The following is a 19412-nucleotide window of genomic DNA, read 5'->3' on the forward strand; positions in this document are numbered from 1 at the left end:
AAGGGGGCAGAAGTACTGTAAGGGAGCATAACTACGGTGTGGGGGCACTAAGGAGGCATTCTACTGTGAAGAGGGCACTATTATTATTATTATTTATTATTAAAGCGCCATTCATTCCATAGCGCTGTACATATGATAAGCGGTGCACATACATAATACAGACAATTGCACTAATCATAAACAAGACAAGTTACAAACTGGTACAGAAGGAGAGAGGGCCCTGCCCGTGAGGGCTTACAATCTACATATGGGACATAACTACCGTGTGGGGGTACTAAGAGGGCATAACTGTGGGGGCATTCTTACTGTAAGAGGGAATACAGAGACATTATCTTGTGTGGGGCACTAAGGAGGCTTAACTACCATGTGGGGCACAAAGAGGGCATAGCTAATGTGTGAGGCAGTAGATGCAAAGAACTACTGTGGGAGGGCACTACAGGGGAATAAGCAGGGGCGGACGGGAAACTAAAAGTGGCCCTGGAAATAAACTTAAAAGTGGCCACATGTTGTAGATGGGTCCAAACTGAAAGAAGGCAACATAATTAGGCAGGGACAACAGAAGTAGGGGGGCCAGCAATACCATAGGGCAGAGCAATATACCCCAGCTGAACCAAATACCTCAGTGCAACACAAAATACACTCACCTGTGCCACAGTATTCAACTCTATAGCTGTTCTAAGAATCATTATGTACTCAGCTTGAGACTGTGAGGAGGGCTTGGGTGGCCCTCTTAGGCATCGGCCCACCTGGAAAGTTCCCTGTAGGGTCTATGGACAATCCACCTCTGGGAATAAGTACTGTGTAGCAGCACTAAGGGGACTGGGAAGGATTGGATACAGTATGTGTAGATAGGCACTGGATGGGGGGGCGTGGCCTGACCGGACATGTAGGCAGATGCACGCTGCGGAGCTCCTGGCCAAATCTCCTGAAAATCCTCCACTTGCCCGCTACATCACAGAACACCTTGGAGGCAGCTTGTGTGGATCCAATTCCCCCATTGTATACCACCCTCTGACGGCCCTATGATGCGCCAGAAATCTAAAGAGAAGGAGGGGAAGAAGTGGGGCCTCGCCACGCCACTCAAGCAACATGGAGCCGCACACGTAGCTAAAATGTCTGAGGTGTCTGCACGGCTGGAAAAGTTCGCCCGCACCTCGGCGCCATCTACAAGTGCCTCAGCACTGGACACTGAGCTAGCGGCTGAACCACAAGGAGCCGCAGGACATACTGTGGAGTGCTCTACACCACCTGTGGAGACAGAGGTCAGGGCAGTACTGGACTTGGGGATCAGCTCTGATATAGAACCCACCATTAAGGATGTAAACAAAGCGGTGGCGCAGTGTGGTGTGGCGCTTGCCTCACTAAATACACATATGGGGGGGCTGAAGGAAGATATTTTACTCATAAGGCAAGATATGAGACATGTCAAAGAGAGAGTTGGCGAGTTAGAGGGTCATTTGAGCACAATGGAAGACCAGGTACCGCCAGTAAAAAGGGATCTGCAACGTGTAATACATAATGTCTCACAGCTCATTTCTAAGTCTGATGACCTTGAGAACCGTCTGAGACGTAATAATGTCCGCATAATTGGTGTGCCCGAGCATGCTGAAGATAGGCACTGGATGAAGAGGTGTGGCTTAGTGTAAATATATATCTGAAAAAAATTATAAATAACTAATATATACATATATCAGTAGTACAATCCGTAGTATGTAATGATATCATTTGGGAGTGTGTGTGAAGTTTTTATCACTTATTATTCAATTTTTTGGGGAGACAAAGGGACAAAAAATAGAGAATCTTCAATTTAGATTTTTTTTCCATTAAGCTGTTTGCTGTATTTGATAAAAAGTTCAGGTGTTTTGGGACAACAGAGTGCAAATGTACATAGCAATGAATTAATTTAGCCGTGTAGATTCAAATAGACAAATCGCCAGGACCGGATGGCATACACCCCCGTATCCTTATTTCTGATATTTGCAGATTCTATACTGACAGGGAATGTCCCACAGGATTGGCGCATGGCAAATGTGGTGCCAATATTCAAAAAGGGTCCAGAAACAGAGCCTGGAAACTATAGGCCGGTAAGTTTAACATCTGTTGTGGGTAAACTGTTTGAAGGTTTTCTGAGAGATGCTATGTTAGAGCATCTTAACGGAAATAAGCAAATAACGCCATATCAGCATGGCTTCGTGAGGGATCAGTCATGTCAAACTAATTTAATCAGTTTCTATGAGGAGGTAAGTTCTAGACTTGACAGCGGCGTATCAATGGATGTCGTGTATCTGGACTTCTCCAAAGCATTTGACACTGTACCACATAAAAGGTTAGTATATAAAATGAGAATGCTCGGACTGGGAGAAAACGTCTGTAAGTGGGTAATTAACTGGCTCAATGATAGAAAACAGAGGGTGGTTATTAACGGTACATACTCAGATTGGGTCACTGTCACTAGATGTATCCATTTTGAATGCATTAACTCGTTCCAGACCTCCATAGGAAAATAGCTCAATTCCCTACCGTGAACAGCTTAATGGAAAAAAAAAATCAAAATGCATGATTCACTATTTTTTGTCCCTTTGTCTCCCCCCTAAAATTTTTTAGTAACAAGTGATAATAACTTCACATGCACTCCAAAATAATATCATTACATACCACAGATTGTCCCTCAAAACTAAGCTCTAATTCACCTCTGTGGATGTAAATATAAAAAAGTTTCAGAGGTCAGAATATGTCAATGTGAAGAAATATTTTTTTTTTTTTTTTTTTACAGTATAGCAGAAAAACCATGCAAATATGGTATCACTATAGTGGGAATAAACCACGGCACTCGTGATATATAGTTGAATCAATTATGCTTTTTTCACAATATGTCTCCTAAAATATTTCACAATATGTCTCCTAAACTAAGGCCGTGAGCAAGGTCTTGTGATAAGACCGAAAAGTTGGCCAGTTTTTCACAATTAATTTCTGGATGGATAAAAAAAAAAAAAAAAGTATAATTGATTCAACTATATATCATGAGTGCCCTGGTTTATTCCCACTATATTCATCATAATTACCATTGAGCACCGTACTGAAGAACGGAGGAGTGCCGTCCAATTAACTCTAAATATGGTATCACTGACCCAGAGACAAAATTTAGAATTTTTTTTCCAGCTTCCTACTACATATTGTATGCAACACTAAAATGAGCCAATAGAAAAAACTGTTTATCTGCAAAAAAAAAAAAAACCTCATATGTTCATATGACTATGTGAATGGAAGAATTAAAAAGCTATGGCTCTTGGAAGGCTGAGAGTAAAAAAGAAATGGACGAACACAAACGGAAACCGGCCCCGTGCTGAAAAGGTTAAATAAACCATTTATTTTTTCCTTTGCTGTGTAATACTACTGTGAGCTTTCCAATGATGATAATAACAGATGCAACTATTTTGTTTTACACAGGCACTGTAATAAATTCCTTATTTTGAGGACTCTCCATGAATTTCTGGGTGATTGGCAACCCTGATAGGAACTGAACACTCTTTTCCTTTACAACAGTTTTGATAAATTTCTTGTTCGGCACAACTCTTTTGCTTTCATTTTTGGCACAATTCTTACAGATTACTTTTACTCACGTTGGCAAGTATTTTCTTGGTCTTTAATATGTACTTTATGTTCCTTGTAAGAGAAGATCCCACTTTTGGTTAAAAGCTGTGAAAACATGGAGGGTTGGTCACATAATGAGCAACAGAAACTACGTTTTCACCAAGCTACACAGAACGTACCTAATGCTAACAGGACTTCACACATATACCCTTTCACTTCCGTATGTTTTTGCGGTTGTGCATACCGTGGCACAACTCTATACCTGGTGGACATGCCTTCACTCAGTCTGTTCTGTTCTCATTACTACTACTGTCATGTCAACTAATTTCCCATAGAATCCACCAGTCCCCCTTTTTGCAAACAAACCCAAGCGATTCAAAGCTAAACAAATAACAAGTCCCAAAATGGTGATGCAAAGAAATTTAGATTTTTTTTTAAGTACTAAAACAAAATAAAAAATATTTAAATTTGGTATCGCCGTAATCGTACTAATCCACAGAATAAGGACTATCAAAACCCCAAAAACCTTGGTGGAATTGTGTTTGTTTGTTTTTTATTTCACCCCACAACACAAGACATGATAAATTAAATGGTGATATTAAAAATGCATCTTGGCCTGCAAAAAATAAAGGAAAATTTCAAAAGTTATGGCTATTGGAATGTTGGGAGGAAATAATTAAAAATGCAAAAACAAAAATAGGCTCAGTCCTTAACCCATACAGTACCAGCGCCGTACATGTATAGTGCTCGGTACTGTGTTTAAAATACCAGAGCCGTAGTACTATGGCACGCTGATTGGGTGGGTGCGGGAGTTGTCCTCGCCCGATCAGCTGCAGGGGTCCAGCAGTCACTACTAGCCAGACCCCTGCTGTATGTGCTGGCATAAGTGAAGACACAGATGCCAGCGCATTAATCCTAGATGTGCCACGGTCAGCCATCGGGTCCCCATGCTGCTGTGATGGGAACCCGATGGCTGAGACGGCAGCCCGATGCCTTCCTTAGGCATTGTGGCTGTCTTTCCTGTAAGCCTGTGAGATTCAGCCCCCTGGATCTCACAGGCAAGCAAGCTGTAAGTGTATTACTTAGTGTAAGAAGAAAAAAAGAAAAAAACTGTATCATTTTCTGGTCACCTTGCCTCACAACAAAACATAAAGTGACGCATGTCAGATTTTCAAAAATCGGACTGAGTTTTATGGTGAAAAGTCTCTCTGTAGTGAAGGGGTTAAGGGATAAAAAATAATCTGTAATATCCTTTTAAAAGGAGGACATTTTCTCATTTTATATATCTATGTATATACAGTTGCGAGAAAAAGTATGTGAACCCTTTGGAATGATATGGATTTGTGCACAAATTAGTCATAAAATGTGATCTGATCTTCATCTAAGTCACAACAATAGACAATCACAGTCTGCTTAAACTAATAACACACAAAGAATTAAATGTTACCATGTTTTTATTGAACACACCATGTAAACATTCACAGTGCAGGTGGAAAAAGTATGTGAACCCTTGGATTTAATAACTGGTTGAACCTCCTTTGGCAGCAATAACTTCAACCAAACGTTTCCTGTAGTTGCAGATCAGACGTGCACAATGGTCAGGACTCAGTAATTCTTGACTATTCCTCTTTATATAACTGTTTCAGTTCAGCAATATTCTTGGGATGTCTGGTGTGAATCGCTTTCTTGAGGTCATGCCACAGCATCTCAATCGGGTTGAGGTCAGGACTCTGACTGGGCCACTCCAGAAGGCGTATTTTCTTCTGTTTAAGCCATTCTGTTGTTGATTTACTTCTATGCTTTGGGTCGTTGTCCTGTTGCAACACCCTTCTTCTGTTGAGCTTCTGCTGGTGGACAGATGACCTTAAGTTCTCCTGCAAAATGTCTTGATAAACTTGGGAATTAATTTTTCCTTCGATGATAGCAATCCGTCCAGGCCCTGACGCAGCAAAGCAGCCCCAAATCATGATGCCCCCACCACCATACTTCACAGTTGGGATGAGGTTTTGATGTTGGTGTGCTGTGCCTCTTTTTCTCCACACATAGTGTTGTGTGTTTCTTCCAAACAACTCCACTTTGGTTTCATCTGTCCACAGAATATTTTGCCAGTACTGCTGTGGAACATCCAGGTGCTCTTGTGCAAACTGTAAAGTGCAGCAATGTTTTTTTTGGACAGCAGTGGCTTCCTCTGTGGTATCCTCCCATTCTTGTTTAGTGTTTTACGTATCGTAGATTCGCTAACAGGGATGTTAGCTTATGCCAGAGACTTTTGTAAGTCTTTAGCTGACACTCTAGGATTCTTCTTCACCTCATTAAGCAGTCTGTGCTGTGCTCTTGCAGTCATCTTTACAGGACAGCCACTCTTAGGGAGAGTAGCAGCACTGCTGAACTTTCTCCATTTATAGACAATTAGTTTTACTGTGGAGTGATGAACAGCAAGGCTTTTGGAGATACTTTTATAACCCTTTCCAGCTTTATGCAAGTCAACAATTCTTAATCGTAGGTCTTCTGAGAGCTCTTTTGTGCGAGGCATCTTTCACATCAGGCAATGCTTCTTGTGAAAAGCAAACCCAGAACTGGTGTGTGTTTTTTATAAGGCAGGGCAGCTGTAACCAACACCTTCAATCTCATCTCATTGATTGGACTCCAGTTGGCTGACACCTCACTCCAATTAGCTCTTGGAGATGTCATTAGTCTAGGAGTTCACATACTTTTTCCACCTGCACTGTGAATGTTTACATGGTGTGTTCAATAAAAACATGGTAACATTTAATTATTTGTGTGTTATTAGTTTAAGCAGACTGTGATTGTCTATTGTTGTGACTTAGATGAAGATCAGATCACATTTTATGACCAATTTGTGCAGAAATCCATAGGGTTCACATACTTTTTCTTGCAACTGTATATCTATGTAGGAGAAGAAATTCCAAGGCACTCCTGACAATATGGTGAAAAAAAATATGACAAGTCATATTGAATCACAACATCTCATGATGAAATGGACCCATCCTATTTGGATCCTGTAAATATGGAAGTCACGATACAATATCCAATTTACCTTGAAAATCAAGCTTCTTAAAGGGGTTGTCCGGGTTCAGAACTGAACCCGGACATACCTCCATTTTCACCCAGGCAGTTCCCCTAACTTGAGCATCGGAGCAGTTTATGCTCCGATGCTCTCCTTTGCCCTGCGCTAAATCGCGCAAGGCAAAGGCATTTTCAAGAGTTCCGGTGACGAACTAGGCTCTCCATGGGGCTGCCAGGAAGCCCAGTGAACATCTTCATGGCGGAGGTCGAGGATCGGCTGGTGTATCGCGCCACATTTTTTGAGAGAGTCCTGTGCTGGTGGCGCTACATCGACGACATTTTCCTGATCTGGAAGGGGACTGTGCCTGAGTTGGATGAGTTCCATGCGCACCTGAATTCTGGGGTCCAGGACCTGCAGTTCACCGTGATGCATTCTGCCCGTGAGCTGCAGTTCCTTGACGTCCGAGTTCAGGTGCACAATGGAAGGATCTGTACTGATCTCTGCCAAAAATCTACAGACAAGAACACCTTGTTAATGTATGACAGCAGTCACCCTCAGAATATGGTAAGCTCCCTTCCGTGGAGTCAATTACTTAGGGTACGTCGCATCGTATCAGATGACACTCTCTTTGAATTTAGAGTGGATGAGATGTGCGACAAGTTCAGTAAGAGAGGTTATCCCACCAAACTGATTAACCGTACCAAGCATAGGATTACATCTATGGAACGTAGTTCCACTTTGGTAAGGAAACCACAAAAACATGAGACCCCCCGAATTCCATTTGTATCCATCTTTGGGAGTGATAGCGGCAATATAGCCACCATCCTGCGACAGGAATGGCAGATCCTGCAGAAAGGATTGCCTGCAGTCACTGAATTTTCAGTTCCCCCAATGATGGCATACAAACGGAGCCCCAACCTACGGGATAGATTGGTGAAGGCGGATATAGGGGGTAAGGACATCGAAAGACAGAAAAGATTAGCACCAATGAGGAATGGTAATTTCCCTTGCCTTTCCTGTTGCAACTGCGGTGGCATCATGAAAGGTGGCGGTTTTACACATCCCTACAGTGGTAAACGGTTTAAGATCAAGGGTCACTACACATGTAAGTCCACAGATGTGGTTTACATGATACAGTGCCCGTGTAGTTTGATCTATGTGGGGGAGACTACGATGGAATTGAGGGAAAGAATTAACAAACACAAAAGCACAATAAGAACAGGTGCACTCGACAAACCGGTTGCAAAACACTTCATTGATTGCAAACATTCCATCAATCAATTGAGATTTCGGGCTATCGATAGCGTGGGATATTTGAGAAGGGGTGGAGACAGGAAGAGAATCCTGAGGAAAAAGGAACTTAAATGGATCCATACCCTTAGGTCCCTTCAACCTTTTGGTTTGAATCTAGAGTTCAATGTCTCATCCATCGATTGATATTTGTCATTGTTTTGTCTTCTCAGTATAGGGACATCATGATTTTAACCTATATGTAGCGCATCCCCGGGGGATCAGTCCCCAATCTATATGTCAAAGTGCTATGATGATGGTCTATATGTGATGTATACATGGGATACACTGTTCATATTGCTATCTGTACTTGCTATGATATGTATTTGCTCTATGTCTGTATTGACTATGAATATGTCCAGTCCGGTTTGATGTCCCTTTATAAACAGGCAATTATCTGTGTTGTCTATATAGTGCACAGATCAGTTCACTTTGGATACGGATAGCACATATTTACTTCATTGTAAGCAGCGTTGACCGTGGCGTCATCGTTGTCATGGCGCCGGTGTTTACGCGGTGTTGTTATTGGCTGCGTACCTCATGTGACCCACGCCATTGACGTACGGGTGTGCGCTCTTGGGTGAGTGTTACGGGGTGGACGCGCAGTCTGTGACGTCAGTGGGAGCCTCTGGCAGCTCATTGGCTAGAGACACGTGCGCCGCCGGGTGCCATGGCGACGCATGATACTTCCGGGTTGTAAATGGATTGAGACGCGGCTGCGCATTGCAGATAAGGGAACGCCGAGGAGAACTACACGAGTTCGATGGACATGTCGTCAGCTGTGAGTTAAAGTATGAACATGTGTATCTTATTGTGCAGTGATTTGCACCAATGATGTAACGGGGTGTGTATTTTATGTGAGGGGGGTATATATATGCCTATCAGATTCTGTGTCATTAGGCTTGACAAAGACTGGTGTACAGTCGAAACGTTCGTTGCCATTTGTGTCTGGAGGTACGATTAAAGTATTTTTGATATTGCGGAATGCTGCCGAAGCCATCTTCTTTTCTACAAGGAAGCCCAGTGATGTCACTGGTACTGATGGGCAGGCTTTAGAGCCGCCCTAGCCAGTAAAATGGCTAGGGCAGCATTAAAGCACACCAATCAGAGCCGGTGACGTCACTGAACACACTGCCGGGCGGAAGCTTCCGCCCGGCAGTGTGTTATTGTAAACAAAAGAACCCTTGCCCTGCGCGATCTAGCGCAGGGCAAATGAGAGCATTGGAGCATGAACTGCTCCGAGTCTCAAGTCAGGGGGGCTGCCTGGGTGAAAATGGAGATATGTCTGGGTTCAGCTCTGAATATCAAGAAAAAGAATACTTACAATTTCAAAAAAGTGGAGATGATCGCTATCAGACTCCAGGTTTTTCCTATGGATTTCATAGTCCACCGTCAATGACTGCTCAGAATGGCATGAAATTTCCTCTGGATGGTTTTGTATAGACAGCATACTTTCACTTTTAGAATAAAGGGCTGAAAGCCACAACCAGTCTTGGGGGGTATGTTGGAAAGGATAAATTGCATCATCATCATCTTTCACAGGAACATAAGATGTGAGACGTGCCTGAGGAAAGAAGTCACAACTGGCTCTTTAACATTTTTATAGATCATATTAAAAGATTTGATGAAATCTAAGTATAAGAATTCTAAGACCCAATATAATGACCACAGGTGCTCCATCAGAAACAACTTGTGCAGCGAACACGCCCCAGCCAGATTTTGGGGAAGGCATGAATATGTTCTCAATGCTTGGCCTGTCAGTTAATGAGGGTGTGACCAGCCTATGAAAGTAACAAGGTGCAGCAGCATCATCCTCGTTACATCTAGGGCTTAATTTTCATATCACAAAAAGTTGTTTTTTTTTGTCAGTATTGCCATCACACATGGAGATGCCACAGATTTAATGAGACTCTGCTGACAAGAGCAGATCTACAGTGGCTGACCATTTTATGTACTGCTATGTGATGACAGATGCCCTTTATGATATAGTTTGAGCACATGGCAGAAAGATGATAAACAGCAGGTCTGTGCAGACCTCATTGAAGTCGCAGGAAAACAGATTGAAGAATGTGTTGGAAAGCTGCTTCTGGGAACAAAACTAGCAATATTCCTGCATGTAGTTAGCTAATAAGAGGAGGTGATCAGTTATTTTAGTAATATAGGTACAACCCTTAAGGGCACAGAGAGGGCAACAGAGTATCTGCAGCTCAGCATCGCAAATGAGGCAAGAGCTGAGGGGTACAAAGTAGCCTCCTAGTCTATGCATCCTGGAAGAAGCCAAAGCCTGTGTAATAGACATGTGACTAAGAATTTTAAGACTTCAATTTGAAGTTATGTTTGTCTTATTTAAAGGGTTATTCCCATCTTGGACATTGGGGGCATTTCTCGAGCATATGCCCCCAATGTCTGATAGTGTGCATCTGCCCTCCATAATTTTTAAGCAATTTACGAGTGCTGTCTCTGCTATTTCCGTAAGCCATGGCTGTGCTTGCAGGGTGTGCTTCCCCTTAACTTCCGAAAATAGCCATAGTGAGCCCTCCGTTCTAAGTATACTGTAGTTGCAGGTCCCAGAGGTGGGACCCACACCTATTAGACATATCCTAGCGATGACCAAGATGCAACATTGTCCACCTGAATCCTTTAGTCACCCTAGAATGGGGAGCCACTCAGGGCCAAAAATATGGGTCAAAAAGATTCTGCATGTTTCGTTTGACCTTGTTACATGTTTTTGAACTGTGTTGATAGCATCTCCATACTACACCATGGATAACTTTGTTCTAGCCATGGTGGACGCAACAGCTTGTAGATCCTTGTGTCTGGAACCCTGTGATTGGTGTGAATATTTACTGATCTTGTGTACAGGCATTTAAGATATTTCTATGTAATGATCGTCTGACTTACATTCAAAGAAAGATACTCATCCCACCCGGAGGTGTTGAATGTAAACTGTGCAATTCCATTTGAATCAGTCACCACAGATACAGATGTGATTTCAGAACCGTCTTCCGGTTTTAATGCACTAACGGTTATGGCTTCATTGGCCAAGGGTTTTTTGTTCTCAATGACTTGAACCTGAGGAGAAGTAAAGGAACTTAATGATAAACTCCTTCCAAACAGAATACCCCCACACATCAAGTTTACAATCTGATTTGTGTTTGTATGTGTCCACTAGAGATGAGCGAATTTCTCAAAAATGCGATTTGGACTGTTTGCCGAATTCCCCAAAAAGATTTGATTCAATCTGAATTTATTTGTGTCGAATCACATTAGAAAACAGCTATTTCCTGGCTACTGAGATCCTGCATAGTAGTGTAGAACACTGTGCATTGCAGAAACATGCATAGGGATTCTGCTGTGCTATTTAAACAGTACCGTGAGTCAGTATGACACGCAGATGACAGACATCACTCTTAGGCCCCTTTCACATGGGCGAGAATTCCGCGCGGGTGCAAAGCGTAAGGTGAACGCATTGCACCCGCACTGAATCCGGACCCATTTACTTCAATGGGGCTGTGCACATGAGCAGTGATTTTCAAGCATCACTTGTGCGTGAAAATCGCAGCATGTTCTATATTCTGCGTTTTTCACGCAACGCAGTCCCCATAGAAATGAATGGGGTTGTGTGAAAAACGCAAGCATCCACAAGCAAGTGTGGATGCGGTGCGATTTTCACTCATGGCTGCTAGAAGATGATAGGGATGAGCAACCCCGGACCCCATTAAAGTCTATTCACTGTATTATTTTCCCTTATAACATTGTTATAAGGGAAAATAATAGCATTCTTAATACAGAATGCTTAGTAAAATGTGCCTTGAGGGGTTAAAAAATAAAAAAAAATAACTCATCCACTTGATCGCGCAGCCGGCATCGTCTTCTTTCTTCTTCTTTCAGGACCTGCAAAAGGACCTTTGATGGCGTAATCGAGCTCACCACGTGGTGAGCGTGGTGACGTCAGCGCAGGTACTTCTGAATGAAGATCTAAGATCCTTCTATCTTCATTCAGCAGGACCTGCGCTGACGTCACTATGCTCACCACCTGGTGAGCGCAATTAAGTCATCAAAGGTCCTTTTGCAGGTCCTGAAAGAAGAAAGAAGACGATGCCGGCTGTGCGATCAAGTGGATGAGGTGAGTTATGTTTTTATTTTTTTTTAACCCTCAATTAACATTATACTTAGCATTCTGTATTAAAGAATGCTATTATTTTCCCTTATAACCATGTTATAATGGAAAATAATAAAATCTACAGAACCCCAAACCCGAACTTCAGTGAAGAAGTCCGGGTTCGGGTCTGGGCACCACAGTAATTTTTTTCCCATGCGCAAGCAAAACGCATTGCACCCGCGCGGAAAAAACATTTGAACGCAATCGCAGACAAAACTGACTGCAATTGCGTGCCTACTCGCGCGGGTTTCCCGCAATGCACCCTGAACACATCCGGCCCTCACCCGCAACGCCCGTGTGAAAGAGGTCTTAGAATCATTTCACTCCTCACTCATTTGTTCAGTTGTGGGGCCAAATAACTCAGCCTTACAGATCAATGTTAGAGTCAGGTATAAAGAACTGCGCAGTGGCCCAAGAATCTGCTATAGAGTGAAATAGCGCACTCTTTTTACACTGTCTTCAGCTGATTCCAAATAGATTTCTACAGAACCTGTTCTGTTACACGCTGAGACAATTAGTGTCCCCCTGACAGAGTGGAGAGGGTGTGAGGAGAAAGTTTGTGTTGACATCACTCTTTTTTGCCCCTCTTCTCATCCGTCATAAAAACAACACAAAAAAAATGTATCCTGTCTTTTCAGCATCCGCCTTTACACGGTCAGCATTTGCTCAGTATTTCTAGGGCAAAAAAAAAAACTTCTTCTTTTGGCTTCCAAATCATAATCCAATCCTGATACAAAATAGGGACCGTGTTATACAGGCCTTACGGCTGCTCCAAAGTCTAGATCTGTTGTGTTTCTCGTTTTCTGTCCTTCTGACAGATCAGAAGAATGGAAAAATAAATGGTGATGTCAACAAGGCCAAAAAAGGACAATAGCGGCCCAGTGACAGAGTGGTGAGGGTAGCAACAATATGAGGAGTCAACACAGTGGCCTAGTGACAGAGTGGTGAGGGTAGCAACAAAATGAGGAGTCAACACAGTGGCCCAGTGACAGAGTGGTTAAGATGGCAACCGCATGAGGAGTGAAGAGTCAACACAGTGGCCCAGTCACAGAGTGGTGAGGTGGGGGGCAAAGGCAGTGGCAGTAACAGCGCCAAGATGATGGGAGGCAGTAGGTATGTGGCATCAGGTGGGTGGCAACATCTGAATAGTGGCTAAAGCAGGTGGCCAGAAGAAACAGGTCTCTTTTCACAAAGTTTGGGTGTGGCACCCAGAATGATTTAGTCTGATGCGTCAGGGACTGGTGTGTGGAAATCCAGGCTGATCCACGCTAGATTCATCTTCATCTTCAATTTGGGTGTCACTACACAAGCAACTGAGCATGCATTATGCCATTTGCGCAAGGGACTCCCTGCCTCCATCTGCACTGCATACTTCCACTGTGTCTCGGGGTCCTCTGTCTGGTCTTACTTATCGCCCTCTACCTCCTCCTGCTCCTCCTACACTTCCTCTCCTGTCACTTCTGCCGAAAAACCACCCATTTCTCTATACATTGCTTGTGCATAAATGTCCTCCTCCTCCTCCAGTTCAGACCCAACAAGGTTCAGGTGGCGTGAGATGTAGGCGGCACGTCTTTTGTCCCCTGGCCAGCCAGATTTAGCAGCATCTGCTCTAGGACATGAAGCAATGAAATGACGCTGTTCATCCCGTAGTCCTACGGGACTGACAAATAAAGTGGCCTCCTCAAAGGGCCTGAGCAAACGGCAGGTGTCACGCATGAGATGCCACTGGCTAACGTCAAAGTTACATAGGGGAGTGCTCCTGTCAGCCTGCATCATCAATAAATCATTTATGGTCTTTCTCTGCTCATATAGTCGGTCCAACATGTGGAGGGTGGAGTTCCAATGGGTGGAAACATTGCGTATCAGGCGATGTTGGGGAATTCCATCCTGCCTTTGCAGCTCAAGAGGGGTGTGCTTTGCAGTGTAAGAGTGGCTGAAGTGCATGCACAGTTTCCTGGCCATTTTCAGGATGTCTTGCAGATGGGTGGAAGACTTCAGGAACCGCTTTACAACCAGATTAACCACGTGCGCCTTGCAGGGCACATGGCTCAGCCCTCCTTGACGCAGCGCTGACACAATGTTCTTCCCGTTGTCGGTGACCATGGTTATGATCTTATGTTAGCGAGAAGACAGCCAGGATTCGATTTCTTGATGGAGGAGCAGTTCCTCCCCTGTGTGACTCTGTTCGCCAAGGCAAACTAGGTGCAGAACAGCTTGACACCGCTGTGCCCTGCACATGTGGTATTCTTGGAGTAGCACTTTGAATTGTGCCTGCAGTGAAGGCTGAGGACAAGGTGGAACATGTGGAGAACATTGGCGTAGGATCCACAGCTGGAGACCGTGGAGGCGGCAGTGTCATCACCTGGCCAAGTTGCTGGTGTGGCTGGGCAAGAACCACATTTACCCAGTTGGCCATAAAGGACATATATTGTCCTTGACCTTAGTTGTAGCTTTACACATTGGCGCTGCTGTGAACTTTAGCAGACAACGACAGGCTCAAGGACTGGCCTACCTTCTGTTCTACATATTTGTACAGGACTGGTACTGCTTTTTTGGAGAAGTAATGATGGCTGGGGACTCTCCACCTTGGCTCGGCACAAGCCATCAGTTCTCTAAAAGGTGCAGAGTCCAACCCATGGAAAGGGAGGGACTTTAGTACCAGCAACTTGGCCAGGAGCACGTTCAGCTTCTGCGCTGTTGGATGAGTGCACGCATACTTTTGTCTGTTTTGTCTGACAAAATGACTTACATGGAGTAGGAGGCGCAGGAGCATCAGGACCAGTAGATGATGGGAAAGAACCACAGCTCCCTTCTGCAGAGGTGGTGGAACCTTGACTTACGAAAAAGGGGTGAGGGCCACTGGGTGATGCAGCGGTTGCTTCCTCAGGCTGTACCACTACACTATAACCATGGTTTTCTCAGGCCACTTTATGGTGACACTGCATGTGTTGACACAGGGATGGGGTGCCAACATTGGCACCCTGGCCACACTTCATCTTCTGCCCACAGATTCTGCAAATAGCCATGCTGATATCCTCTGGTGGCTTGATGAAAAATTGCCACACCGCCGAGTATGGCATCTTTCCCCCATCACTCCATGCTGACTGCCTGCTACCGCTGCCTCCGTGAACCCCTCCATCGCTACTTCTTCCTGGACAGGTAGGCTCCTGCGCAGTATTGGGCGGTCTACCCCAGGCATGTTTGTCTCCCAACCTCGCACTCCTGCCACCCCGCTGAATAACAGCCATGCTGCCACCCTGGTGGATCAACCGTTGCCTCATGCGCAAGTCACACTCTTCTCCTGATGATGAAAAAGTCCCTCTCTTCACCCAGCTTCCACATGCGATCAGCCACATAATCATCCACTACTGTCTGCACATCACTGATGTCACCCTCACTAGTCTCAGGGCCATGTGCCTGAATGCTCGCAACACCAGCTCCCGCGCGACTATCATCATTAGAGTTGAGCGAACACCTGGATGTTCGGGTTCGACGAGTTCGGCCGAACTTTCGAAAAATGTTCGGGTTCGGGATCCGAACTCGACCCGAACTTCATCCCGAACCCGAACCCCATAGAAGTCAATGGGGACCCGAACTTTTGGGCACTAAAAAGGCTGTAAAACACACCCGGAAAGGGCTAGAGGGCTGCAAAAGGCAGCAAAATGTAGTTAAATCCCCTGCAAACAAATGTAGATAGGGAAATGATGAGTTAACATAAAATAAATAAAAATTAAACAATATTAATTGGAGTGAGGTCCCATAGCACAGAATCAGGCTTCAAGTCACCCACCAATGGAGAAGGTCACTTACTATTATTTTGACCACAGCACCCAGACAAAGGAGAGAGGTCCCACAGCAGAGAACCAGGCATCATATCACCCACCACAGGAGTAGGCCACCATTTAGTTACTTTGACCCCTACACCCAGACGGAGGAGAGAGGTTACACAGCAGAGAATCAGGCATTTAGATCACCCACCACAGGAGTAGGCCACCATTGAATCAGACCCCGGCCACCATGTCAGATGGCACAAGCATAAGCTTTATATCAATCAGCACAGGAGAAGGCGACTTTGACAGACTTTGACCCCTACACCCGGACGGAGGAGAGAGGTTTCAAAGCAGAGAATCAGGCATTTAGATCACCCACCACAGGAGTAGGCCCCAATTTAATGGGACCCCGGCAACCATGTCAGATGGCACAACCATCAGCTTCATATCAATCAGCACAGGAGAAGGCGACTTTGAAAGACTTTGACCCCTACACCCAGACGGAGGAGAGAGGTTTCACAGCAGAGAATCAGGCATTTAGATCACCCACCACAGGAGTAGGCCCCCATTGAATCAGACCCTGGCAACCATGTCAGATGGCACAACCATCAGCTTTATATCAATCAGCACAGGAGAAGGCGACTTTGAAAGACTTTGACCCCTACACCCAGATGGAGGAGAGAGGTTTCACAGCAGAGAATCAGGCATCATATCAACCACCACAGGAGAAGCCACCATTTAGTTACTTTGACCCCTGCACCCAGGAAGAGGAGAGAGGCACCACAGCACATATTCTGGCATCATATCAGCCACCACAGGAGAAGCCACCATTGAGTTACTTTGACCCCCGCACCCAGGAAGAGGAGAGAGGCACCACAGCACATATTCTGGCATCATATCAGCCACCACAGGAGAAGCCACCATTGAGTTACTTTGACCCCCGCACCCAGGAAGAGGAGAGAGGCACCACAGCACATATTCTGGCATCATATCAGCCACCACAGGAGAAGCCACCATTGAGTTACTTTGACCCCTGCACCCAGGAAGAGGAGAGAGGCCCCACAGCACATATTCTGGCATCATATCAGCCACCACAGGAGAAGCCACCATTTAGTTACTTTGACCCCTTCACCCAAACAGAGGAGAGAGGTTCCACATCAGAGAATCAGGCATCATATCAACCACCACAGGAGTAGGCCACAATTTAATGGGACCCCGGCAACCATGTCAGATGGCACAACCATCAGCTTCATATCAATCAGCACAGGAGAAGGCGACTTTGAAAGACTTTGACCCCTACACCCAGACGGAGGAGAGAGGTTTCACAGCAGAGAATCAGGCATTTAGATCACCCACCACAGGAGTAGGCCCCCATTGAATCAGACCCTGGCAACCATGTCAGATGCCACAACCATCAGCTTTATATCAATCAGCACAGGAGAAGCCACCATTGAGTTACTTTGACCCCTGCACCCAGGAAGAGGAGAGAGGCCCCACAGCACATATTCTGGCATCATATCAGCCACCACAGGAGAAGCCACCATTGAGTTACTTTGACCCCCGCACCCAGGAAGAGGAGAGAGGCACCACAGCACATATTCTGGCATCATATCAGCCACCACAGGAGAAGCCACCATTGAGTTACTTTGACCCCTGCACCCAGGAAGAGGAGAGAGGCCCCATAGCACATATTCTGGCATCATACTAACCACCACAGGAGAAGCCACCATTGAGTTACTTTGACCCCTGCACCCAGGAAGAGGAGAGAGGCCCCACAGCACATATTCTGGCATCATATCAGCCACCACAGGAGAAGCCACCATTGAGTTACTTTGACCCCCGCACCCAGGAAGAGGAGAGAGGCACCACAGCACATATTCTGGCATCATATCAGCCACCACAGGAGAAGCCACCATTGAGTTACTTTGACCCCTGCACCCAGGAAGAGGAGAGAGGCCCCACAGCACATATTCTGGCATCATACTAACCACCACAGGAGAAGCCACCATTGAGTTACTTTGACCCCTGCACCCAGGAAGAGGAGAGAGGCCCCACAGCACATATTCTGGCATCATATCAGCCACCACAGGAGAAGCCACCATTGAGTTACTTTGACCCCCGCACCCAGGAAGAGGAGAGAGGCACCACAGCACATATTCTGGCATCATATCAGCCACCACAGGAGAAGCCACCATTGAGTTACTTTGACCCCTGCACCCAGGAAGAGGAGAAAGGCCCCACAGCACATATTCTGGCATCATATCAGCCACCACAGGAGAAGCCACCATTGAGTTACTTTGACCCCCGCACCCAGGAAGAGGAGAGAGGCACCACAGCACATATTCTGGCATCATATCAGCCACCACAGGAGAAGCCACCATTGAGTTACTTTGACCCCCGCACCCAGGAAGAGGAGAGAGGCACCACAGCACATATTCAGGCATCATATCACACACCACAGGAGAAGGCCTCTTTCAGTGATTTAGGCCTTTGGACCCAGACAGAGGAGAGAGGCACGACAGCACATATTCTGGCATCATATCAGCCACCACAGGAGAAGCCACCATTGAGTTACTTTGACCCCTGCACCCAGGAAGAGGAGAGAGGCCCCACAGCACATATTCTGGCATCATATCAGCCACCACAGGAGAAGCCACCATTTAGTTACTTTGACCCCTGCACCCAGGAAGAGGAGAGAGGCACCACAGCACATATTCTGGCATCATATCAGCCACCACAGGAGAAGCCACCATTGAGTTACTTTGACCCCTGCACCCAGGAAGAGGAGAGAGGCCCCACAGCACATATTCTGGCATCATATCAGCCACCACAGGAGAAGCCACCATTTAGTTACTTTGACCCCTGCACCCAGGAAGAGGAGAGAGGCACCACAGCACATATTCTGGCATCATATCAGCCACCACAGGAGTAGGCCACAATTTAGTTTATTTGACCCCTGCACCCAGGAAGAGGAGAGAGGCCCCACAGCACATATTCTGGCATCATATCACACACCACAGGAGAAGGCCTCTTTCAGTGATTTAGGCCTTTGGACCCAGACAGAGGAGAGAGGTCAGAGATTAGCTTCATATCCCCCAGCACAGCAGAAGACCGCTTTATTTGACTTAGGCCTCAGCACCCAGACAGAAGACAGAGGTAGCATGGCAGAGGTTATGGCTTCATGTCACCCGTTAGTTTAACCGGCCACTTTCATCTGGTTAGGCCCCGGCGCCCACCCAGACAGAGAAGAGTTTCATTCAACTGTGGGTTTCATAAAATTTGTATCAAATAAAGAAGTGGCCCGTAGCACAACAAGACATGTTTTAGGCAGTTAATAAGGACTACTCTGCACAAGGGAGGGACAGGTCCTGTGGGATCCATGCCTGGTTCATCTTTATGAAGGTCAGCTTGTCCACGTTGGCTGTGGACAGGCGGCTGCGCTTGTCAGTAATGACGCCCCCTGCCGTGCTGAATACGCGTTCAGATAAAACGCTGGCCGCCGGGCAGGAAAGCACCTCCAAGGCATAACATGCTAACTCTGGCCACGTGGACAATTTCGAAACCCAGTAGT

The 19412-nt window shown here is 45.6% G+C and overlaps 1 protein-coding gene across 1 annotated transcript in view; it reads right to left on the reverse strand.

The window, feature by feature from the left end:
- Window positions 1–19412, reverse strand: part of LOC121004845 (alpha-2-macroglobulin-like protein 1) — a 113643-nt gene that overhangs the window by 48649 nt on the left and 45582 nt on the right. The window contains exons 14-16 of the mRNA XM_040437237.1: window positions 10811–10981; window positions 9234–9473; window positions 3621–3696 (exon numbers count right to left, since the gene is read on the reverse strand). Of these exons, the coding sequence (XP_040293171.1) occupies window positions 3621–3696; window positions 9234–9473; window positions 10811–10981 (487 nt within the window). The remainder of the gene's footprint in view (window positions 1–3620; window positions 3697–9233; window positions 9474–10810; window positions 10982–19412) is intronic.

Source organism: Bufo bufo, chromosome 6 (assembly GCF_905171765.1).
Source record: "Bufo bufo chromosome 6, aBufBuf1.1, whole genome shotgun sequence".
Taxonomy (NCBI): domain Eukaryota; kingdom Metazoa; phylum Chordata; class Amphibia; order Anura; family Bufonidae; genus Bufo; species Bufo bufo.